Genomic DNA, 26,774 nt, shown 5'->3' with positions numbered 1-26,774 from the left:
ATTACACCTTTTCAGTGGTTGTAAAGTTATGTGCAAATGGCACTGTTAGTTCAGGTGTTTTTTGTTCTGACTCTTGAAACTCTACAGAAGTCGGTTCTCCTGGCGGGCTTCTGCTTTGTTGTTTAATGAGTCAGAACCAGCAGTGTAGAGAATATAAACAGCCCGACTGATACTGCTTTATATAGCACATCCATTTTCAGATTACTTTACAACCAATACAAATGCGTAATGACTTTATAATTACATGAAAGATACAATTTCTTTCATTAGGCAGCACACACTGCTTGGGTGGAGATCCCCTTTAGTGCATGTTTAGTGTCATTCACCTAAATACAGGGTGGTCAGGCTGATGCGGATATTTCCCCGCTCTCCGGATTCATTTCCATGAAGTCATCCAGTCTGACTGCCAGAGATACATCACTATAATCCTTCCTTGATTCCTATCAGTGCATTCATGGAACATATCCCGTAACAGAAACTTCTTTATCACCCCATCTCTGTTGTGTCCTGAGAAGACATTAGGGCCGTGTCACACCAGGTGTTTTATCTCCCCTGATCCACATTCCCCAACATCAATGTTTGGGCTAGTTCAGAAAGTAGCAGCAGTGATGATTCACGTTAGCCACTGAAGATGGGATTCAGGTGAGATTAGTCGCCCCAGCTAGAGCAGATGGGAGATGGTGGGGCGATTAATCTCTTAAACTCCCCATAGACGCAAAGATTTCTCATACCGAACGACCGATTTTAGCGAAGTCCGACCAATCCTTCATAATTATCGTGCGGTTAGTGGGATTCGAACGATCGTACATCTTACGATTTTTCTGCCGACATCTGTCAGGAAATTGATCAGCCAGGTTAAAAAATCTTTGTCAGTCCCAGTGCAATCTCTCTATGTTTGCAGGGCCAAGCAGGCAGCTCCCCTTTGTTTTCCTGCCAAATTGGTCTTTTTAGTTGATGGACAATTCGTACGATCTCAACATCTATGGCCAGCTTTAGTTTATCGAGTGACGGTTGGAAGAAGGGGGCAAGGTCTACTAAGTATGGTGAAAGGGAGTGAGTGACTATAAAAAGGGGATATGAACAAACACATACACACTCCCACATACACCAGTGGAAGGAGAGAACAATGAAAGAGATGAAGAAGAGTAAGTGGGAGGGAGAGAAAGAGTTAGGTGCACAGTGGGGGAGTAAGGATATGGGTTAAACAGAGATGGGTGGAAGGGCCACACACACGGCAGAGTATAAGGCATTACAGTGAGGAGTAAAGAGAAATAGATTCAGATTAGAGAAAATAAGTAGAAACAGAGTAAAAGGGGTTAAATCAACCAAATTGACAGTGTGTGAGGACATGACTGGCATTTGGGAACTAGATAGGTAGATAGATAGATAGATAGATAGATAGATAGATAGATAGATAGATAGATAGATAGAATGAAAGATAGATAAATAGATAGATAATGGATAGATAGATAGATAGATAGATAGATAGATAGATAGATAGATAGATAGATAGAATGTTTCATTTAAAGGTAAAAGACGCTGGATATTCCAGGGACTGTAGTGAAGTATAGCTGGAGAGCCACACCTCCATGGGGTTCTTATTGAAGAACAAGGGGTTGGCAGGTTTAACATCCCTGTTCTACAACTTCCACATTCAGGGGAGAAATTTCACACTGCTTTGCTAATCTGCCAGACAATTCAGACGGCAGAGTGAAGACAAAACACAGTGTCTGGAATATCAAGCGTCCTGTCCCTTTGAATGAAACATTCTATCTATCATCTATCCAGTTAAACGGAAAATACTTTTTTATCCTTTTATCTGCCCAAAAATAATATCTGGGACAGAGATCAATTTGCAGGACAGAGCTCTCCCCTTACATCATCCCCTTATGAAATCATCTGACATATTATGGTCTGTAATAAGCACTTTACTGGGTGCCGCTAATTTACACATGAAAGGGAACAAGGCGACCTGAATGTTACACTTCAAAGCCAAGAGAGACAGACGAGTCCTCCCACTGAATATTCTCTGCTACATCCCTAATCGATTTGTTTCCTGCCATCAGTGCTGTAAGAGGCACAGAAATAACTTAAGTTCACATTTCTGGTGTTAATTGGTCAAAAACAAACTTTAAAGTAAAAAGCACATTGACCCTATGTATGTATTTCTTTTCAGGATTCACCTGGAGGATCTCAGCCAAAGCGTGGTGCTCCACATGTCTGAGAAACTTGGCTACAAACACAGCGATGTGATCAATGTCATTCTCTCCAATCGAGCTTGCCATACCCTGGCCGTCTACTTCCTCCTAAACCGGAAACTGGAGCACTATTTAGTGAACATGCGGGTACGTTCAATGGGTTCCGGGACACTGTTTCAACCAATGATTTTATGTTGGCAGAGAAGGCATCATCGCAGTTCTTGCTCTCATGCAAATATAATGATAAACAGTGTCAAACTGTCCCACCGGGATACCAGGAAAACTCCCGGTGGGCCCAGGTGTTAGTGGGCCCTTTTGCTTCTAAACATTTGGCCTATTTCATGGTCATTCCCTATTTTTTTATGGGGAAATTGTAAGCATATATAAAAGACTAGGAGGATAAAGAGGTTGAGTGAGTAGAGTAGAAATAATAGTTTGGAAAGGTCCACTGTCTAAGGTTTTCTGGTTGGCTCACGTTCTTTGGTTTTCTGATGGGCCCAAGGTCTAAAGGTGGCCATACACTATCCGCTCGTTTGGCAAGGTCGACAAATGAGCGTATCTTAACCCGATATGCCCATAACGGCTGGGGGATTTCGGATGAATACGAACGTTGACTGTATTTGACTGTTCGATATCTGGCCTATTTTTTGCCTGATATCAATCGGGAGGACCCGTCGTGAGCCTCCACACACGGGCAGATAAGCTGCCGAATCGGTCTAAAGGACCGATATCGGCAGCTTTAATCTGCCCGTGTATGGCCACCTTAAGGCTTTCTGGTGGGCTGCAGGCATCCCAGTCCGACACTGAAGATAAATAAGGGCCTCTGCTCATATTTCTCTAACATTTATAGACAGGTTGAAGGTTGATCTATTTATGGCACCTGCAAAGAAGGGGCATCCTAGAATGCAGGCACTAGGCTTTGTTTATGAAGCGTGGTGCAGGGTGCAAAAACAAGCAAGTGCCCTGTAGTTTGTGCTCAAAAGTCCAACATGGCTGCACCTTCCTATGACTTCGGTTCTGCCTGCTTCAAGGCTAGTAACCCTTTGCCACCAATCACATGCCTGCTTTAAAACAGGAGATCAGTAAATGCTATCTGCTGAATGGTTGCTAAGGGTTACTAGACCTGGAGCAAACATTGTACCTGTTATTCCATGATTCCATTGCTGGGATGTTTCGTTCTCACCAATACAACCTTTGTGCCTTTATCCAGAGAGGGGTACAGATTAGGCATCTGAAGTGCGTGGCTGTGGGTTGAAGAGACAGCTCTGTAAAAGAACAGTAACACCAAAAAATTAAAGTGTTTTGAAAATATCATGTAGTGTTGCCCTGCACTGGTTAAACTGATGTGTTTGCTTCAGAAACACTACTATAGTTCATATAAACAAGCTGCTGTGTAGCAATGGCGGAAATTGAAAAAAGTCTATATGGCACAGGATAAATAGTGGATAACAGATAACACCATTATGTTCTACAGAGCTTATCTGTTATCTGCTGTGTAACCTGAAGATTTTATCCTTTGAATGGCTGCCCCATTGCTACACAGCAGCTTATTTATATAAACAATAGTAGTGTTTCTGAAGCAAACACACCAGTTTTGCCAGTGCAGGGCAATACTGCATTATATTTGTATTACTTTAAAACACTTTCATTTTTTGATTCCACTGTTCCTTTAAAGCAGAGATTATTGCAAAGCAGCAAAACAAAAAACAGACGGGTTTATCTGCACAACATGCTGCGCTTTGTAATTAACATCTGTTTCCTTTAATTCCAGAAACCAGACATCAATGACAACGTTTGCCACAAAAACCAGTTTCATCAGTTGGAAAAATACAAGATGAACAAGAACTCTTATGAGGTGAGCCTCCTGGGGTTGAGAATGCTTTGCTTCCAACCTGTTTGTGCTGTGTTAGGGAAAGTCGTGTTCTGATGCGGCCCATTTACTTGTTCCTGGAGCGCCATGGTATTTAAAGGGGCCACATAGCGAGAGTATTCCTTACTCCTATACTCCCTGAGATCTCCAGATGGATCATGTCCCCGGGATGTGGTCGGTAGAGTGGAAGGGATGGACCTTCCTGCTGATTTAAAGAGAATATGGGACAGGAAAAAAACACACTGGCACATTGTCAGAGAATGAAAGTGGAGGATGTGCTGGTTTATAGGATACAAGGAAGTCTTATCCCCCCTCCACTTTCCCTTTGCTCTAAACTTTGAGATTGATGTTTAGTAAACACCATTGTTTAATATTTGCTTTTCCATTCCTGTTTTGTGACATCTTTGATCTACAAGTTGGAGCATCGCTTGTGTGTTTTTGTTGTGCCTTATAAAGAGAATCCGTCAGATAGAGATCACCATTGGGGCCTTGTATTTGCTTTTTGTTTTGTAGTGTGTTCCACTTGCACAGGTCAAACATAGGATCTCTCATGCCAAGTGTGGCCCCATTAAGGGCAGAGACACGCTGCAATTTCGGCAGATTAGACGCCCAGCGACAAATCGCTTCTTCTTCAGGCGACTTATCTCCCCGAACTGCCTTCCCGCCAGCTAGAATGTAAATCCCTGGCGGGATGGCACTCGGAGCGCTTCTTTTCCGAAGTCACCCATAGTTGCCTCACAAGGAAACTCCGGAAAGCCGAAGGGATCCGAGTGCCATCCCTCCGGCGATTTACATTCTAGCCGGCGGGAAGGTAGTTCCGGGAGATTAGTTGCCCGAAGAAGAATCGATTTGTCGCTGTGCGACTAATCTCCCAAAATAGCAGTGTGTGTCTCTGTCCTAAAGGTTGAAGATTCCCCCTATTCTTTTGATTAACCTTGAATTTTTCTGTTAGGAACGGAGAAGCAAGGACCTAGAGAAACGAGGAGAGCCGCAGCAGCGCCCTATTCCGAGGAAACTGGACAAATGTTCCCCCTCGCACAGACAAAACGCCTGCCTGACGCCACAAGGGCACAGCAACAAAGGTCCTGTTAAAGAAAGGAGATCCTCTAAGTCTGAGAGAGGTGAGACCCCAACACTGTGGCACATGCTGACAAATATCTGTGGACAAAAACGATTCTAGTGCATGAGACCTATAGCAACCAGGGCTCCTTGTGATGATCTTAATAACACTTTATATGAGCTCCTAACAATACTTTTTTCCAAAGCTATCTGATACATTTTTGTTTCAAAAGAATAATACAAATCTTTTTATAGTTCAAAATGTTTTTATTGCTTTCAAATTAAACAAGCAGGATTTTAACAAAAGATCAAAGCTGTACAATAAGGCACCCCAATGCAACCTGTTTTGGCTGAGTGGCTAAAAGAAAAATAAATTTGAATCTTTAATTGGTGACGCCACCTGATCTGTTCAACCTGTTATAACACATTAATTAAAACCAAATAATAATACAATTACATCTGTATTTTTAGTGGTTAAAGGGGTGGTTCACCTATAAGTCAACTTTTAGTAAGTTTTAGATTCGAAGCAACTTTTCGATTGGTTTCCATTATTTATTTTTTTATCGTTTCTTAGTTATTTGCCTTCTTCTTCTGATTCTTTCCAGTTCACAAATGGGGGTCAGTGACCCGGCAGTAAAACAAAATAGTGTTATTGTTACTTTTCATTACTTATATTTAGGGTTGCACCAAATTCAGGATTCGGTAGGTATTTGGGCAGATTCTGCCTTTTTCAGCAGGATTCAGATTCGGACAAATCCTTTTGCCAGGCTGAACAGAATCCTAATTTGCATAGGGGCGGGAGGGAAATCGCATGACTTTTTGTCACAAAACAAGGAAGTGAAACATTTTTTCCCCTTCCCACCCCTAATTTGCATATGCAAATTAGGGTTCGGATTCGGTTCGGTATTCAGCCGAATCCTTTGCGAAGGGGTTCAGCCGAATCAAAAATAGTGGATTCGGTGCATCCCTACTTATTTTTCTATTCAGACCCTCTCCTATTCATATTCCAGTCTCTTATTTAAATTAATTCATGGTTACCAGGTTAATTTGGACCCTAGCAACCGGACTGCTGAAATTGCAAACTGGAGAGCAGCTGAATAAAAAGCTAAATAACTCATAAACCACGAATAATAAAAATGAAAACCAATTGCAAATTGTCTTAGAATATCACTCTCTACGTCATACTAAAAGTTAACTCAAAGGTGAACAACCCTTTAAGTTGAAAAGTGGAGCATGTTTGTTTCCTATATGCATAGAAGTCTGTACACTCAGCAGAGCCCCTTTTGCTAGTTATTATGAGATGTGCTCCTCTTACAACTTACTTAAGCATAGCGTAATTTACCAACTGGAAGGCAGGGTGCAAGGTACAAAAAATGGGCACAATGCTCCATGTTTTTGCACCTTACTTCCAGCTAGGGTTTCCACCTTTTCCAGAAAAAGATACCAACCATCCTATATATTTATAATTTTTCCTTACTAATAACATTGGGATCAACCATAATTTTTACCGGCCAGGCCAGTAAAATACCAGCCAGGTGGCAAACCCTACTTCCAGCTTAAATAAAGTGACACTCTATTCATGAACATAGGCATCTCCCCATCCAGTCCCCTAACGTATCATTCAGACATACAAGCTAGGTGGTGGTGGACACAGGTAGTGATGGGCGAATCTGTCTAAAATATTCGCGAAATTGCGAAAAATAGGCGAAATGCATTTAAGTCAACAGGCGTCAAATTTATTTTGATGCACAACAATTTTTAAACAGCAACTATTTGGTCAGTGAATTTTTGCTGCAGTTTCGCAAAAACATTCATGGGCGGCGAAACACAATCCATGCCTGGCGAATAAATTTGCCCATCACTAGACGCAGGCCACAACAGGGCCCTGTTCTTGGGGCAGGACTGCCCCCAGTGATGCTGCACCCCCTTTAGTTTACAAGAATGTTACAGATAGAGGATACATTGAGGCATCAGCCTTTCAGCCACAGTTCCAAAAATATCTAGTATAGCAAATATGTGTTGACTTTGATCTTATCTCACCAAAATTTCAGGGATATCTAGGCAAATCCCACCAAATCCTACCAAAAATATATATATTATTAGCATTCTATGGGGGGGGGCTGTAAAAAACTATTTTATACAATGTTCTTCAACTGGACATTGTGTACCTTCTTCATTGTACGTCCCCCAAGGTCAAATTTTTCACATTGGGTGGAGCCACCTTCATGACTTCATTAAAAAAAACTGTCTCTGACGATTTTCGTAGAGAATATGGAAGAGGTCCTACAGGTTGTTAGCCTTGCAGAAAAAAGGAACATTAAAAATCCGGCGTTGATGCATGAGAGTCTCGCAGCACACTCATTATTTCTATTTTCTGATACAAATCGCAGGATTGAAATGAACATTCATTCAAGGGCTGCGGTCACGTGACGCTGCCGATGACGTGAATGGAACATATTCCTATTGTACTGCCCTTCAGAAGACAGTCAGTCTCTATAAATAGACAAGGGGAATAAGGCCGGTGCGACTCACCAATTGCAAAAGTGCAAAGAAATTTCTTCGGAACGGAACCTGTAACCGTCAAAGAGGCCACTTAGAGTAATGGCATTAAAGTGAAAACAAGTGACACTTGAGCAAAAAGACCCAATGAATTGTTAATATAATAGCTCTAATTAGGTAACTTTGTTTTCATTTAGAAATGATGTGTGAAGATCAGGGGGACTTGCTTAAAACATTTATTTTATTTTTTTTTACTAAATATATCCGAATGTTTGCTTTTTCTCTGAATTAAAAGTTTTTTTTTTCTTCCTTAACTTCGCAGAATCCTTTGGAGGTCTAAGTCCTTTCCATGAAGTCAGGATAACCAAGACGGGATGCATGACTTCTTGCTCTTTGGAGTATCTGGAAATGCAAAGTCCAGACCCCAGGACGCCGAAGATTATGAGACGTCAAGATTCCCACTCCCAAGAGACTGTAAATGTAAATATGGGAAGCCGGATAAGGGAAACCCATCTCAACGTTGTGCGTTCCTTTGAGTCCGTCAACAGGGAAGACCAAATAGAATCACTATCCCCAAATCACCAGTACAGAGTTATTGGGTCCCCAGTGTCCTTCTCCCCCAGGCATTCAAGTGAAAGAACTCTTTCCCCAATCTTTCAGTTCGACAACACTTCTCCTTCAAAGAGTCATTTCAATCAAGCTTCCTTCACGTACGATGACAAAAGCAGTCCATCAAGTCCAGAGTCAATGTCACCAACTTCTCCCCATTCCCCTTCTTGTAACAATAACATTTCTGGCAATTTAGGAAGCCCCAACTGTGTCAGAAGTAGAGGTCGCTTCCCAATGATGGGCATTGGACAGATGTTGAGGAAGAGGAACCAAGTTGTATCTCCCAAAGGAGAAAAGCCTCTTGAAACACGAATGCCCCCATTGCACCAAATGAGCCCAGGATATGCCAGCTTTAACTCCAGTGATATGAATGGGTTCTGCTAGTTTATGGTTTCTGAAGGATATTGCTTTGCAGAAGTCCTGTACTGTGAGGGCTAATCCATTGTACGAGGAAAAGACTTATTGATGTACATGTTTATGCGACTGTATTCTTGCTTAAGTTCTACAACAGATTTGTCCTTGCCAATGACGCACATGATTCCAGACATACAAAGAGAAAAGACATAAAACCCTTAGAACTCATCTGCTTGGTTCTTTGGACCATAAACAGTTTTTGCAACTGTTGATTCCAGGCCCGTTGCACTAACCCTGAGATACTTGACTCTTTCGGAAGCACAAGAGAACTAAAGCAGAATGAGAACAATGGGGAACGTACGTCTCGCCTTGTACAAGTTCTGGAAGAACAACATTGCACATGAAAGCTAAATAACTGTGATGTTCCAGGCTGTACAACAAACACCCTGTTCAAAGCTAAATGTTTCAGATCATATTGTCAAACTGCTGATACAGTTCTCACTTTGTTGTTATTTGTTATAAGCTGCTAAATAGCGGAACAGTTGGACAATTAGTCATTATGATATATGTGTAGAATACAGTTTCTAGATGAAAGTCTTCTGATAACTATGTGCTTTGTATATTTACATAATTATTGTTCACCCATCTTTTTTGTTATTTCACACCCTCTTTATTAAAAGAACGGTACCGCTTTACTTACAGCAGTGGCAGCAGGATTGTTTCCCCCCTAGTTACACTTCCAGCCCAAAAGATATCCAACCCGTAGCCCCTGAACTCTAATTCCAGCATCCTCAGTAGTTTTACATGGTATGGATAATGGGGCAGTTCGTAGCAGTTGGGCGGGACAGAACTATAAGTAGGTCATCCAAATTCTATGTGGAAAAAACCAAGTATTCCTTATGAGGTCTAGAAACTCATGTAAGTTGTAACCACCGGTCAGACCAGGAATAAGTTCTATTTACACATAAGAGTAATGTAACAATACATCAGCTGGCCCGAGTGCAGGTTGTTTCGCCGATCTTCATGGCAGATGCGCACGAGCCTCTCACAGGGCCCCAATGTGGTCTGGGCCCTTGTGCAATTGCACCCTCTGTAGTTCCGCCACTGGTTTCAATGTGACTTTGCACACAGATTAGTATTTAGAAGTAGTGATGAGCGAATCTTCCCCATTTTGCTTTGACAAGAAATTTGTGAAACAGCAAAAATAATGGGAAACGCATTAAAGGCGACTTTTTTGTAGCAACAAGTATTAGAGTCTATGATCGACTTTTTCTCTCTCCAATTGCATTTAAGTCAATGGGTGGTTGTTCTCACTCCAAATGCATTGAAGTGAATGGGAGTGTGACAAGTATGAACCATCTATAAGTGTCATATTTATGCCATACACAGTAGGTATGGAGGCCCATTCATGTACCAATCCAAAGATTTTTCCCAGTTGGTGACACGGTGGTGGTATTGTTCCATAAAGGGCCAATTACGCCTTCCAATTATTCAATAGACAGATCTGTCTCCCTTTTACAACAAAACTGGAACCACAGGGGACATTTGCAAACACTTATACCCCTATTTATTTAGATATTTTTATAGGTTTTGAATTTTCTGTCAATTTACTTTAAGCAACACTGTTTCGGGACTTAAACCTATTATTACATATAAGCCAATCTTTTATAACGTTTAAGTGTTATTCGCTATTTGTTCATTCAAAGAATGGGGATTATTGATAAGCGACTTCCAGCAGATTTACATTTGCTTTGGCCAAACTTTGGCAACCGTCCTTTAGATAATAAGGGGAAATCTGTTAAATTAAGTAGTAGATGACTGTTATAAGAGCGTGCAGTTAGTGCAATTATTCCAAAAAAAAGAGCGTTCCATTTGACATTGTTTATATCCAAATTTCAGTTCAATAAAGCAACCAAATTCAAAAACAAGGTCCAGTGTGGAAGTTGCATCAGTGTCTGGCCAAAAGACTCCACTATAGACTTCAGTTTCAGATTTACTAAGGGTCGAATTTCGAAGTTCGACCCTCGAATTGAAATCCTTCAACTTCGAATATTGAAATCGAAGGATTTTTCACCGAATTTAGAGTTCGAACGATCGAACGATTAAATCCTTCGAATCGAACAATTCGAATGATTTTTGCATACGATCGATGGATATTCCTTCGATGTACAGTACTTCGATTATCAAATAGCCGAACGATTTTTACTTCGAGTCGAAGTAAATTCGAAGTCGTAGTATCCTATTCAATGGTCGCAGTATTCAAAAAATTACTTATTCGAACTTTTTTAACTTTGAAAATTCACTCGAATCTTAGTAAATCTGCCCCTAAGTCTACTAGAAAATTATGTAAATATTAAATAAACCCACTAGGCTGGTTTTGCTTCCAATAAGGATTCATTCTATCTTAGTTTGGATCAAGTACAAGCTACTGTTTTATTATCACAGAGAAAAAAGTGAATCATTTTTAAACATTTTGATTATTTGGATAAAATGAAGTCTATGAGAGATGACCTTCCCGTAATTTGGAGCGTTCGGGATAACGGGTTTCTGAATAAAGGAACCCATACCTGTACTGCCTATGGCATGCTTGAACACCGATGCGCTGCGGCACAAATGATTTTTTTAAGGTCTGGGGAGCAGGTCTGGGCTGGTGGGGGCTCACCGGGTTTTTCCTGGTGTCCCGCCTGCCCAGTCTGACACTGGCCTCAGACATCTTGTAAGGCTGAAGGTCTGAAGATAAGTTATAGTACCTGATATTCCAGCCTAAAGGTCAGGTAGGGGAAGATTTGGGGTGAACATGTATCAACTGCCCTATATCAATGACACAGTGACTGAATTAAAACAATATTTTCCAAAGAGAGACCCAATAGTGAATAACCCAAGGGTGATTGGAGCAAGAGCAAAACTTCAAGCTGAATCAATAATTCCTCCTGAGAAGCTCGGGAGAAGAAGGGAAAATTCCTGAGCAAATGGCAATGTTTGTATCACATGTTGCTGCCGTGCTCAGGTTGTGATTTATGTTGGTGCCCTTTCTTTGAAAGGGTTTGTGGAATGCAACTGTAAATATACATTTCTGTGACGTGCCCAGATACTAATCGCACCCTGTGTATAGATTCTAGGTACATAGACAAAGAGTAGAATGTTGTTTGCCTCTGAGAAATCCCTGATCCCAGTCCTTCATCTGAACCAAAGAATGCTGTCGAAGGTGTCAAGAAGTACAAGAACTAACGCGAATATATAATCAGCTCTTGTTTGTTAGAAGCTGTCGGAAGATTCGCTGAAGATGTAGCAAAGATGTTCCTCTGTCACCATGCCACATGTTGGATTATATCTGTTTTCTCCTGTAGTGTGTGGGCTTATAAATCCTGTAAGACAATTTACCTTCTATTTAATTCATGTTATTTTTTCTGGTTGTACATGAACAGATTTCATAAAAAAATCAATGTTTTATTGAATGTTTGTTTTTTTTTTCAAATTCCAAGACCATGTATGTCCCATTCCTCTCAACGCTTCTCATTCTGGCAGGATAGGGTCTGCGTGTAATGGATAGGGTGAAGCTAGTTGTAGCCTAAACATGTCCAGGAAGGTTGAGAGATACTGTATAACGATGATGTGCTCTCAAATTAAAGCAGCAGTACGACCCAACTTGACTTCATATCCAAGACGGCAGAGGCATCAACTGACCTGATTACACCAGGAAGATAATGGTTCATTAAGTCATGGTCATGTCCGTGTCTTATGATAACAGAATAAATAACAGTAGAAAAATGTTGACAAGGGCCACACACAAACACAAAATACCTCACTATAAGAATTGATGGAACAACAGCTTTGAAGTACGCTGAAACTGTCAGTTTTCTGATTGGTTGTAGGCATTTTAAGTCAAATAAACTACATGATATGGATTGATTCAACCACTGGGGAAAGAGACTAGGGGCAAATTCACTAAGATTCGTAGTTGCGCCAGCGTCCGCTTCGCCGCACTTCGCTAGGCGAATTTTCGCCAGCGATACGCAAATTCACTAAAATCCGAAGTTGCGCTCAGGGGAAACGAAAGCTTGCGAAGTTGCAGGAAAAGTGAAGTTACGATAGCAATGCTTAATTTGCATACAGCGCCAAATTGAATTAACAATGGAAGTATACGTAGCAGCACTACACAAGCCTGGGAAACCTTCAAAACATCAAATAAAATTTTTATTTTGCCCTACACATGTGACCACTGTATAATTAAGGTGTCATGAGTTAGGAAATGTAGGGGGAAAGGAGGGGAGCCCCAAAAAATTTTTCGATCTTTTTCAGCCTATCACCCATAAAAAAAGAAAAAACGCCAGCGTTTGACTTTGAAAAAATTTCAACTTTTTTTGAAGCAATCCCTATCTACTCTATTGCACTTCGCCTGGTCTGAGGTGGCGAAGGAAGTCTAGCGTAAAAGGTAGCGTTCAGAAAATTCAGTGAATTTGCGTCCATTGCGCAAATTCGCCAGGCGTAAGGGTGCGAAGTAACACTAGCGAATTTACGCCAGTGTCCGTTAGTGAATCGGCAAATTAACAAAAATGCGCTACGCTAGCAAATTAACGCTAGCGTTAGGGGCTTCGTCCTATAGTGAATTTGCCCCACAGTTTCCAACCAAGAAAAACATATTAGCCATTATTTCACAACAACATCTAGTACAGTAGTGTGCCCCTTGTAGCAGTCTATGATTTAGCAGCCTTAAAACAGTTATTTTTGCTGTGCTTCAACCTGGGCCTCTTATAAAAAAGGATATAGAGCAAATGGCCTCGGAATGGAAAAAATTTGTGCTATTTGTAATTGAATGTTTTTGCCAGGGTTGTCCAATGAATCTTCCCAAGCTGTTGGAGAACTCCCATCCTCTCGCTATTAGTTAGTAGAGATGTCGCGAACTGTTCGCCGGCGAACTTGTTCGCGCGAACATCGGGTGTTCGCGCTCGCCGGAAGTTCGCGAACGTCGCGCGACGTTCGCCATTTTGGGTTCGCCATTGTTGGCGCTTTTTTTTGCCCTCTCACCCCAGACCAGCAGGTACATGGCAGCCAATCAGGAAGCTCTCCCTGGACCACTCCCCTTCCCTATAAAAACCGAAGCCCTGCAGCGTTTTTTCACTCTGCCTGTGTGTGCTGAAGAGATAGTGTAGGGAGAGAGCTGCTGCCTGTTAGTGATTTCAGGGACAGTTGAAAGTTTGCTGGCTAGTAATCGTTTTGATACTGCTCTGTTATTGGAGGGACAGAAGTCTGCAGGGGTTTGAGGGACATTTTAGCTTAGGTAGCTTTGCTGGCTAGTAATCTACCTTCTACTGCAGTGCTCTGTATGTAGCTGCAGTGGGCAGCTGTCCTGCTTCTGATCTCATCTGCTGACTGCTGCAATAACAGTAGTCCTTGTAAGGACTGCTTTTATTTATTTTTTTGTTGTTTTACTACTACTACTACTACTACTACTATAAGAGCCCAGTGCTATTAGTCTAGCAGTGTTGGGGAGTGGGACTGGTGTGCTAATCTGCTGCTCCTAGTAGTTCAGCAGCACCAACTTTAATTTTTTTTTTTAATATTCATTTTTTTTTTATTTTACTTTTTTTTATTTTACTACCGCTGTAGTAGTGTATAAGTTGACCTTTTAGGCATTATTTGCCCCTGTAGGCATTATTTGCACACTGTTTTCTTCAACCCGCCATCGAGCTGTGTGACCTTGTTCACATTCTGTCTAAATATCCATAATATTACCGTCTCCAGAAAAAACACCGGAGTCACTTTTTTCAAGCAGCCATAATATATTTTACGTAATCCGTATCCACCGCTGTAGTAGTGTATACGTTGGCCTTGTAGGCATTATTTGCACACTGTTTTCTTCAACCCGCCATCGAGCTGTGTGACCTTGTTCCCATTCTGTCTAAATATCCATAATATTACCGTCTCCAGAAAAAACACCGGAGTCACTTTTTTCAAGCAGCATTCATATATTTTACGTAATCCGTATCCACCGCTGTAGTAGTGTATACGTTGGCCTTGTAGGCATTATTTGCACACTGTTTTCTTCAACCCGCCATCGAGCTGTGTGACCTTGTTCCCATTCTGTCTAAATATCCATAATATTACCGTCTCCAGAAAAAACACCGGAGTCACTTTTTCAAGCAGCATTCATATATTTTACGTAATCCGTATCCACCGCTGTAGTAGTGTATACGTTGGCCTTGTAGGCATTATTTGCACACTGTTTTCTTCAACCCGCCATCGAGCTGTGTGACCTTGTTCCCATTCTGTCTAAATATCCATAATATTACCGTCTCCAGAAAAAACACCGGAGTCACTTTTTCAAGCAGCATTCATATATTTTACGTAATCCGTATCCAACCGCTGTAGTAGTGTATACGTTGGCCTTGTAGGCATTATTTGCACACTGTTTTCTTCAACCCGCCATCGAGCTGTGTGACCTTGTTCCCATTCTGTCTAAATATCCATAATATTACCGTCTCCAGAAAAAACACCGGAGTCACTTTTTTCAAGCAGCATTCATATATTTTACGTAATCCGTATCCACCGCTGTAGTAGTGTATACGTTGGCCTTGTAGGCATTATTTGCACACTGTTTTCTTCAACCCGCCATCGAGCTGTGTGACCTTGTTCCCATTCTGTCTAAATATCCATAATATTACCGTCTCCAGAAAAAACACCGGAGTCACTTTTTTCAAGCAGCATTCATATATTTTACGTAATCCGTATCCACCGCTGTAGTAGTGTATACGTTGGCCTTGTAGGCATTATTTGCACACTGTTTTCTTCAACCCGCCATCGAGCTGTGTGACCTTGTTCACATTTTGTCTAAATATTGATAATATTATCGTCTCTAGAAAAACCACTTGAGTTACTTTTTTTCAAGCAGCATTCATATATTTTACGTAATCCGTATCCACCGCTGTAGTAGTGTATACGTTGACTTTGTAGGCATTATTTGCACACTGTTTTCTTCAACCCGCCATCGAGCTGTGTGACCTTGTTCACATTTTGTCTAAATATTGATAATATTATCGTCTCTAGAAAAACCACTTGAGTTACTTTTTTTCAAGCAGCATTCATATATTTTACGTAATCCGTATCCACCGCTGTAGTAGTGTATACGTTGACCTTGTAGGCATTATTTGCACACTGTTTTCTTCAACCCGCCATCTAGCTGTGTGTATTATCGTTTCCAGAAAAACCAACTGAGTTTTTGTTGTTGTTGTTGTTTTTTTAAAAATAATGCCAGGCAAAGGCAGGCCGCCACGCAGAGGCCGTGCTAGGGGCCGTGCTGCTATGCAATCCTGTGGCCCTAGCAAATTGCCCAGTTTTAAAAAGCCAATGACCCTGAACTCCCAAAATGCTGAAGAGGTAGTTGACTGGCTTACACAGCACACCCCATCCTCTACCGTTTCTAACTTTACCACAACATCCTCCTCATCCTCCACTGCTATGGCCACCCCACGTAACACTTCCTCCACCACCGGTGCCCCTTCTTCACTGGGGTCAGAGGAGTTATTTTCCAATGAGTTTCTTGAACTGAGTAATGCGCAACCATTATTGCCAGAAGAAGATGAAGGAGATGAGGACCTTAACCAGATTTAATTCTGGCAGAGAACACGATAGAGATGGACATAATGAGTGATGAGGAGGAGGTCCCCGCTGCTGCTTCCTTCTGTGATGTGTCAGAAGAAATTGATGCATCTGAGGAGAATGATGATGAGGAGATTGATGTTTTGTGGGTGCCTAGTAGAAGAGAGCAAGAGGAGGGTAGTTCAGATGGAGAGACGGAGAGTCAGAGAGGCAGTAGGAGAATAAGACTTAGAAGAAGCAGGGAGGACAGCCCGCAGGGATCAGTAGGGCAACAACATGTATCGGCACCTGTGTTCAGCCGGCCAACGCACCCGCCATTGCCGCCAATACCGCCAACTCCGCCAACTTCTACTGTTACCGCCAGATCGCACACTTCCAAAAAGTCAGCAGTGTGGGATTTTTTTAATGTGTGTGCCTCTGACAAAAGCATTGTAATTTGCAATGAGTGCAGTCAGAAACTGAGCCTTGGTAAGCCCAACAGCCACATAGGTACAACTTCTATGCGAAGGCACATGAGCGGCAAGCACAAAGCACTTTGGGAGCAACACCTCAAAGGCAACAGGCAAACTAAAAGCCACACTCCTTCTGGTCCAGCATCTTACTGCTCTACCTCTGCTCTCCTTGACCCGTCTGAACCACCCTCCACTCCGCCTTCCACCTTGACCACCTGTTCCCATTCCCAGTCATCTGCCACCAGCCAAGTTTCTGTGAAGGCCATGTTTGAGCGTAAGAAGCCAATGTCTGACTGTCACCCCCTTGCCCGGCGTCTGACAGCTGGCTTGTCTGCACTCTTAGCCCGCCAGCTTTTACCATACCAGCTGGTGGACTCTGAGGCCTTCCGCAAATTTGTAGCAATTGGGACACCGCAGTGGAAGGTACCCAGCCGCAATTTTTTTTCTAAAAAGGGAATACCACACCTGTACCAACATGTGCAGAGCCAAGTTACCGCATCTCTGTCACTTAGTGTTGGGCCAAAGGTCCATATGACTACTGACGCATGGTCCTCCAAGCATGGTCAGGGCAGGTATGTCACCTACACTGCCCACTGGGTGAACTTGGTAATGGCTGGGAAGCAGGGAATGGGTAGCTCAACAACAACAGTGGAGTTGGTGTCACCGCCACGGATTGCACGCGGTTCTGCCACCACCTCTACTCCTCCATCGCTCTCTACCTCGTCTTCTTCTTCTTCTTACTCTGCTGCTGGGTCCTCCTTCTCCTCCTCCACACCTGTGCACCCCCAGCTCCCCCTAGGCTATTCGACGTGCCAGGTACGCCGTTGTCACGCTGTCTTGGGATGACGTGCCTGGAAAGCAAAAACCATACCGGATCTGTACTCCTGTCATCTCTGCAGTCACAGGCCGATCGGTGGCTGACCCCACACCAACTGCAGATCGGAAAAGTGGTGTGTGACAATGGAAGCAATCTGTTGGCAGCGTTGAGACTAGGCAATTTAACACATGTGCCCTGCATGGCACATGTGTTAAATTTAATAGTCCAACGTTTTGTCTCCAAGTACCCAGGATTCCAGGACGTTCTCACCCAGTCCAGAAAGGTGTCGGCCCATTTCAGACGTTCCTACACAGCCATGGCACGCCTTGCTGACATTCAGCAGCGCTACAACATGCCAGTCAGGCGTTTGATTTCTGACAGCCAGACTCGCTGGAATTCAACGCTCCTTATGTTGGAACGTCTGCTGCAACAACAAAGGGCCGTCAACGAGTACCTTTTTGAACTGGGTGGTAGGACTGGATCTGCACAGCTGGGGATTTTTTTCCCCCGTTACTGGGTGCTTATGCGCGATGCCTGCAGGCTCATGCGACCTTTTGAAGAGGTGACAAATATGGTCAGTCGCACCGAAGGCACCATCAGCGACCTAATACCCTTCGCTTTCTTCCTGGAGCGTGCCGTGCGACGAGTGACAGATGAGGCTGTAGACCAGCGTGACGAGGAGCTGGAAGCGCACGATTTCTGGTCGGAATCACCAGAACGAACCCAGGCACCTGCTGCAACGCAGGGAGAGGTGCCAGAAGTGGAGTCAGAGGAGGAAGGTGGCTTTGTGGAGGAGGAGGAGGAGGACCAACAGGAGCAGGCTTCCCAGGGGCTAGTGGTGACCTTTTGGGGACCCCTGGTCTTGTACGTGGCTGGGGGGAGGAGACCGTGGATGATGCAGTCCTTGATAATGAGGAAGCGGAGATGGATAGCTCTGCATCCAACCTTGTGAGAATGGGTCTTTCATGCTGTCATGCCTGTTGAAGGACCCCCATATCAAGAGGCTTAAGGAGAAGGACCTGTACTGGGTCGCAACGCTACTAGACCCTCGGTACAAGCATAAAGTGTCAGAAATGTTACCAACATACCACAAGTCCGAAAAGATGCGGCATTTACAAACCAGCCTGCAAAACATGTTGTACAATGCTTTTAAGGGTGATGTCACTTCAGGAACTCATCAACATTCCAGGGGCAGAGGTGCCAGTAATCCTGCCACGAGCACACCTGCAAGGACAAAGCCCTTTGGCCAGTCTGTAACGTCAGACATGCAAATGTTTTTTCTGTCCAAGGCAGCGCCACAACCCTTCTGGATCCACCCTCAAAGAACGCCTCGACCGGCAGGTAGCGGACTACCTGGCATTAACTGCAGATATCGACACTCTGAGGAGCGATGAACCCCTGGACTACTGGGTGCGCAGGCTTGATCTGTGGCCAGAGCTGTCACAATTTGCCATGAACCTCTTGTCTTGCCCAGCCTCAAGTGTGCTCTCAGAAAGGACCTTCAGTGCAGCAGGAGGGATTGTAACTGAGAAGAGAACTCGCCTAGGTCACAAAAGTGTCGATTACCTGACCTTTATTAAAATGAATGAGGGGTGGATCTCGGAGGGTTACTGCACGCCGGAAGACTTGTTCTGACTTCTATGCAGCTGTCCTTCTCTTCAAGCCTCATGACTCCACACACAGCTGTCCTTTAGCGTCCTCCTCCTCCCTCCGCCACCGTTACAAACTAGGGTGCAAACCCTACTGGTTTAATTTTTTCTGGCCTCTGTGCTTCAGTGGCTGCGACCAAAAAAATGCCTATTTTCTGCATTTATATGACATAATTTTTCTGGCCTCTGTGCTTCAGTGGCTGCAACCAAAAAAATTTATATTTTCAGCATTTATATGGCATAATTTTTCTGTCAACTGTGCTTCAGTGGCTGCGACCAAACAAATGCATATTTTCAGCATTTATATGGCATAATTTTTCTGGCCTCTGTGCTTCAGTGGCTGCAACCAAAAAAATTACTATTTTCAGCATTTATATGGCATAATTTTTCTGGCAACTGTGCTTCAGTGGCTGCGACCAAAAAAATGCATATTTTCTGCATTTATATGGCATAATTTTTCTGGCCTCTGTGCTTCAGTGGCTGCAACCAAAAAAAATTATATTTTCAGCATTTATATGGCATAATTTTTCTGTCAACTGTGCTTCAGTGGCTGCGACCAAAAAAATGCATATTTTCTGCATTTATATGGCATAATTTTTCTGGCCTCTGTGCTTCAGTGGCTGCAACCAAAAAAATTTATATTTTCAGCATTTATATGGCATAATTTTTCTGGCAACTGTGCTTCAGTGGCTGCGACCAAAAAAATGACTATTTTCAGCATTTATATGGCATATTTTTTCTTGCCTCTGTGCTTCAGTGGCTGTGGCCAAAAAAACTGGGCAAACAATGCCTACAAGGTCAACGACGTTGACCTTGTAGGCATTGTTTGCCCAGTTTTTTTGGCCACAGCCACTGAAGCACAGAGGCCAGAAAAAATATGCCATATAAATGCTGAAAATAGTCATTTTTTGCCATACGTTGACTCAACGTATATGGCAAAAAATGACTATTTTCAGCATTTATGTGGCATATTTTTTCTGGCAACTGTGCTTCAGTGGCTGCAACCAAAAAAACTGGGCAAACAATGTCTACAAGGTCAACGTATGGCGAAAAATTACTATTTTCAGCATTTATATGGCATATTTTTTCTGGCAACTGTGCTTCAGTGGCTGCGTCCAAAAAAACTGGGCAAACAATGTCTACAAGGTCAACGTATGGCGAAAAATGACTATTTTCAGCATTTATATGGCATATTTTTTCTGGCAACTGTGCTTCAGTGGCTGCGTCCAAAAAAACTGGGCAAACAATGCCTACAAGGTCAACGTATGGCAGTTGTTTAAAGAGAACAGTAGATTACTAGCCAGCAAAGCTACCTAAGCTAAAATGTCCCTCAAATCCCTGCAGACTTCTGTCCCTCCAATACAGAGCAGTATCAAGCAGATTACTAGCCAGCAAACTTACTATCATCTGTCCCTGAAATCACTAACAGCTCTCCCCCTACACTATCTCTTCCAAGCACACACAGGCAGATTTTTCAGATACATTTTTGCCCTTGATCCCCCTCTGGCATGCCACTGTCCAGGTCGTTGCACCCTTTAAACAACTTTAAAATCATTTTTCTGGCCAGAAATGTCTTTTCTAGATGTTAAAGTTCGCCTTCCCATTGAAGTCTATGGGGTTCGCGAACCGCTCGCATTTTTGCGCAAGTTCGCGAATATGTTCGCGAACTTTTTTTCCGACGTTCGCTACATCCCTATTAGTTAGAATGCTACAAGAGACAAGTTACTTATCTCAGAACCAAGTGTATAAAGGATGGGGGGAAGGAAATATCTCTCAATAAACCTTATTAAAGAAACCCAACAAAGTGGCCCCATTATGTTCTTCATCAAGCCCAAGGCCTGGAGAGGACTGGTTCACATGCATGCAAATACCATAAAAGAGAAAGTAGAGTTGGATGGTGCTCATTCACCACACTAGATATCTTCTAAACACTTACTTTTTTCAGGATAAAACGTAGGTTTTCGCAATGCTTTTGTGATGTGATCACATGTTTTATCCTGGGGTCCAGAGTAGGGAAGATATAACATGCATAACAACAACCTGCAGTAAGTGAGTGGTACCCAGTTTGGTTCCCAGGGGTCCAGTGTTTATAAGAAGATAACTCAGAGCTGTGATAGGTAAAAGAGACATTGAGAAATGGGAATATAGATCATAGGTTTATGAGACAGGCAGGCAAAAAATATGGGCAGCTGTGCCCCAACCAGGAGAAAGTGGGAATAATGTTCTGGCAGATATTCTACTTGGGCTTGGAGAGATAGTTTAGGGCTAGTAGGAGATCCTGATGGTTGCAGACCAACAGTAACTTTTGATGTGAGACAATGAACAAGACTGGTGCTGAGGGTTTAGCCCTAAACAAGGACTTAAAGGAGAGAATCCTTGGTGGTGAGTGCATCAGTGGTTGCTGGTGTGGACTGGGTGGTAAGGAGCACAATTTCAGTGATTATGAATGAATGCGAGTAATATGTCAGCTGCACTGAAAGAACTAATCTAATTACTGAGTCTGAGTGTAGAAGAGAAAAGTTTCTAAAAAAAAAAAAAACTCCCTGCACCTTCATTTTGCACCATGTGAATAATATGGAAGGAAGCTTGCTAGTGTGAGGATCCCAAGTCTATTCACAAGTGTTGCACCTCTCACAAGTTGATATTAAGGTTCTTATTGCCAGTGTTGGGAGTCAACTGGTCACAAATGCTAGCTGATGTGTTGGCAAAGAGTTTGGTAATACACTGTAGAAGTCAAAGCCTACTGGCTATTGTTCTCTTCAACTGTTGCCTTATTTAAGTATAAAGGCACTTTTTTCAGGTCGTATTATTTTGGTGAATTCAATTCTCTCCTCTTTTTTGCTAATCAGGGAGTAGGCTAATAGGTATTAGGTATTTAGTTATTTCTGACAACAGGCTGGGGTTCTCTCAGTGTTCTGTATTGTCACCTGCATCATTTGCTTGTTATTCTCTATGTGTAACTTGAATGCTCCTTATTGTCATAGATATGCTGGGAAGGGCCATCTACTTGTATGTAGCCATTGTTCTTTTGACCTGATAGACAGCTGTCTAGGCTTAAGGTCAGATAGCATTAATGCATGTCTTTCATCGCATATTATTTATTATCCACAGTCCATCATTTTCCAGCACTTCATATAAAGACCCGGGTGCTACCTGAATAAATAGTATTCAAAAATATCCAAGAAGTCAGGCGCACACCAGGAACCTTTAAAGTATAAAAATATAACATTGGTTTTACCATATATACTCGAGTATAAGCCGTCCCGAGTATAAGCCGAGGTACCTAATTTTACCTCCAAAAACTGGGAAAGCTTATTGACTCGAGTATAAGCCTAGGGTGAGAAATGCATCAGCTTCTGGTAAGTTTCAATCAAAAAATTGAGGGTTTCTGCTCCCACTGGAGGTGCCGGCGTCTCGTTTTTGTATGCCGGTGACCATTCTTGGACGCCGGCGAATATTCTTGGAGACTATTCTTGGACGCCGGCGACTATTCTTGGGCGCCGGCGACTATTCTTAGACGCCGGCGACCGTTTTTGCGCTTGACCAGAGCATAAGCCGAGGTAGAGTTTTTCAGCATATTTTGGGGGCTGGAAAACTCGGCTTATACTCGAGTATATACAGTACTCCATTAAAGGCCAGATTTATTATTGTGGCACAACAGTGCTGCGTTAGGATATAAACTACCCATGAATGCGTTTTATGGACTCCAAGCGAGGTTCCTGTTTGCTGTAGTTTTGGATCGGATGATGAACTGAACTCAAACACTAGAAACTGGGCTTTTTTGACATTCCTGTATGTTGTCTTGATTAGGTTTGCTTGGTACAATGAGAGCTGGATGTTATTCTTAAAAAGGAGTTTACAAAATTGAGGAAAACTCTTTCTCAGAGAGAAAATGAATAGTCTATGCCCATCTCTTGTGATCTTATTTATTCTACAGTGCCTCTTTAATGTGTTCCCTGTCAAGATAATTAAGAAATTTGGATCTGAAAGAGTGAGATTCTAATGTTTTACAGTCTCTCAGGCCTTCAGTGCTTGTATACCGAGGCAGCTGCTGAGATCTTATCAAATGTATTCACCCAGTGCATGCTTCTTTCCTATTGTACAAATCTCACACATTGCTATAACTTAGGCAGCATTGCACATAACTATTATACCAAATATTTAGCTTCTGCTGTAGGTTTTGTGTCTGTGCATGCCTGGCTTAACTATTTTATCTCTTATGATTTTACTGCCAATGGTTCCCCATAAATCTAATTACAAAAATGTCATTTTAGAACTAGGCATGACCCGGTGATGTTACTGTAGATGTAGATCACTACTGACTATAATCGGTGAATGAGCGTCTCTCTGGGTCTTGAATGTACTGAAAGGCTATGGCACATCAAGTAGTATGGGAAAAAAGCTTTTCACTGTAAAACTTAGAAGAAATTCCAGTGGCACACTAAATGCTGAAAAAAGTGTTAAATTTATTCACCCAAATACATACAGACAAGGGCAACGTTTCGGACCACTCGGGCCCTTTGTCAAGGAGGCTTGACAAAGGGCCCGAGTGGTCCGAAACGTTGCCCTTGTCTGTATGTATTTGGGTGAATAAACTTAACACTTTTTTCAGCATTCAGTGTGCCACTGGAATTTCTTCTATGTATCTACATGACCCACACGGCAGGAGTGGGTTCTCCGGTGTAGCACCTGGTACCACAAAGGGTACATGATCAGGGGTGGAAGCACTCTACCATATTGTTTCACTGTAAAACTGGCATTTTGGAGGGCAAAAAAATAGATTTCTGCTTCCCAAGTATAAAGTTACAATACATGTCCACTGGAGCCTTTGGGCCTGGAGTATAAATACAATGTAGAAGAAAATGCATTGTGAAGGGATTAATATACAATTCTACAAGCAGGGGTTGAAGACTTTGGAAACAGATACTAAGGGGCAGATTTATTAAAGGTCGAAGTGAAAATTCGAATTTCAAGCTAACTTTTGTGTACTTCGACTAGGGAATAGTCCAAATTCGATTTGAATTTGAATAAAATTTGAGAATTCAAATATTTGCCATCTAAAACCTGCTGAATTGCTGTTTTAGCCTATGGGGGACCTCCTAAAACCTATTTGGAGTCAATTGGTGGACTTTTTTTTTCGATTCGTTCGATTCTAATTCGGCCAAATTCGAACAAATACGGACTATTCACTTGCAAAAAAAACTTAGATTTTTTTTTATATATTTCGGTTGGTCTTTTCGAATTCGAATTTCAATAAAATTAAATTCGATATTCGACCCATGATAAATCTGTATCTGTAATCATATTTTACAGAATGGTCCTTGAGACTCTAATATGGTCATGGTGCTACCCTTACCAAATATCAATACTTTCAACTTATTTTTCTTTTTCAGCTTTTACTAGACTGTTCAGTACTATGAAGAAACATTTGCATAACTCGGAATACTGTTGGAATGATGGTGATCTGGTGAGACAAGTCTGTTTATACATACCCACCAAAGCACATACCCAGTATGCTCTCAACTTGGCCGCTTGCTTGGACATCTGTCAATGTAAGGCCATCTCAGGGGACAGTTTAAACACTTTCATTAGTCTACCAGGCCTTAAAATGTCAACTGCCAGTTCTTATTTGTGGCATGTCCATGGGATGTAGGGACATGAAAAAGGAGAGCGCAGCCACATACAAGGGATTCTTGTTGGGATCCTACAATAAGTGGGACGAAGGTGGACACCACTTCTTGCACACGTCTAAAGACAACTCTCTCCAACCCATAACCAACAATTCTTAGAGGCATGCGTGTTTCAGGCTGGCCGCGCAGCCATTTACAAGATATTCTCTACTAGGTGCCTCAGGCCATCTAAATCCATTATTGGAATAAAAACAAACCCAGCTTATAAAATATCTTCCTTACAATACCTGCCTAGTACACACATCTCTTTCAATTTGGCATCTTTTTCCACTGTCTTCAGGATCATTAGACATTTAGACAGCACTTTCATCAAAACCATTTGCCCCACAAGGTGTTAAACAGTGCTAGCAGCAACTGTGAGACCCTTCAGCTATTGGGTTAAATCCTACACATGCTGACATCAGCATTCTGACTATTTCCATGGAACTTGGCACAGCTTCCAACAGGGGACCACATGGCCCGATAATTATCAATATTTCTGTCTTGCTGCACCTGAAAGTGATCATGTGGCACATTCCAGTCGCTTGTCTCTCCATTACTTGAAAAGCAGCAGTGGAGGGTTAGTTACCTTCAGAGAAAGCTGCCACTGCATTTATGAATTCGTTCATGCTCTGCATAAACATGGGATATTTTGAGATGAAATAGTATTCTTGAGAATAATTTATGGATTATTATTTCAGAACTCTCCTGATTTCTCCAAGGTATCATTTTGTCTGAAATGCAAAGAATATAATGTTGACTTCTTTCATTATATTTAGTCATGTCCAATGATAAAACATTTATGGGAGAAAATTAAACGATTCAGCAACGATTCAATTAATATAAATATTAAATGGATACTCTCATGGGAAACCGTGTTTTTTTCAAAATGAATCAGTTAATAGTGCTAGTGCGGAATTCTGCATTGAAATCCATTTTTCAAAAGAGCAAACAGTTTTTTTATATTCAATTTTTTCCCAGCTGCCCCCAGTCAAGTGACTTGTGCTCAGATAAACTTCAGTCACTCTTTACTGCTATACTTCAAGTTTGGAGTGATATCACCCCCTCCCTTTCTCCCCCAGCAGCCAAACAAAAGAACAATGGGAAGGTAACCAGATAACAGCTCCCTAACACAAGATAACAGCTGCCTGGTAGATCTAAGAACAGCACTCAAGTCCCACTGTGACTGATTCAATTACATTAAGAAGGAGAAATAACAGCCTGCCAGAAAGCAGTTCCATCCTAAAGTGCAGGCACAAGTCACACGACTGGGGGCAGCTGGAAAACTAACAATATGTCTAGCCCCATGTCAGATATATAAAAATCAGTTTGCTCTTTTGAGAAATGGATTTCAATGCAGAATTCTGCTGGAGCAGCACCATTAACTGATGTGTTTTGAAAAAAACATGTTTTTCCATGACAGTATCCCTTTAAATTGGGTTCAGAGTTTGCAATTTTAGGGCAGGACTACACGGGCGATTCTGCAGCGTTCCGACACGCTGCGCAAAATCGCAGGCGTCACGTCGGATGCGACGGAAACACGGTAAGTAATGGCAGTGTTGGATTGTGTCGCATTGCTGATGCGACATGATTGTCGGACAATAACAACTTGTCACAAAACAATTATGACTTGGGCGACATTACACGGATGTCAGAATCTTAAAAAATAACAAGAGGGGAATTCACCAAGTTCAGGTGAAAAGCATTTTTCAGAGGAAGAGGCAGGGGCATATTGTGAAACTGGAGGCGTAACAGTATCATCCAGGTGGAATGTTTCCAGATCAGCTGGAATGTTTCCATTGAACTTGTTTCTGTCTTCTGTCAGATGAAAAATTATCTGACAAAAAAAGAAATGTTGTGAAATAAGAAGAATGAAAAATCTCTTGGGACAAGAATGAATATCAGCTATTTTTTCTGCAGATGGAAGTGTTATGAGAGTAAATACAGCAGTGCGGAGAATATTTGGGGTGGACATGGGGCTCTATGGGTGATTTTTCTTAAG

General features: G+C 42.2%; 1 protein-coding gene across 2 annotated transcripts in view; it reads left to right on the top strand.

The window, feature by feature from the left end:
• Nucleotides 1-9,834, top strand: part of hunk.L (hormonally up-regulated Neu-associated kinase L homeolog) — a 63,568-nt gene extending 53,734 nt beyond the window's left edge. Inside the window, exons 8-11 of one of the 2 annotated variants that reach the window (XM_041580932.1) lie at nucleotides 2,177-2,345; nucleotides 3,970-4,053; nucleotides 5,021-5,189; nucleotides 7,949-9,834. In XM_041580932.1, coding sequence (XP_041436866.1) covers nucleotides 2,177-2,345; nucleotides 3,970-4,053; nucleotides 5,021-5,189; nucleotides 7,949-8,619 — 1,093 coding nt within the window. In that variant the 3' untranslated portion in view covers nucleotides 8,620-9,834. 2 annotated transcript variants of the gene reach the window in all.
• Nucleotides 9,835-26,774: the final 16,940 nt, after the last annotated feature.

This window comes from Xenopus laevis, chromosome 2L (assembly GCF_017654675.1).
Source record: "Xenopus laevis strain J_2021 chromosome 2L, Xenopus_laevis_v10.1, whole genome shotgun sequence".
Lineage (NCBI taxonomy): Eukaryota > Metazoa > Chordata > Amphibia > Anura > Pipidae > Xenopus > Xenopus laevis.
This window is presented reverse-complemented; position numbering and strand designations above follow the sequence as displayed.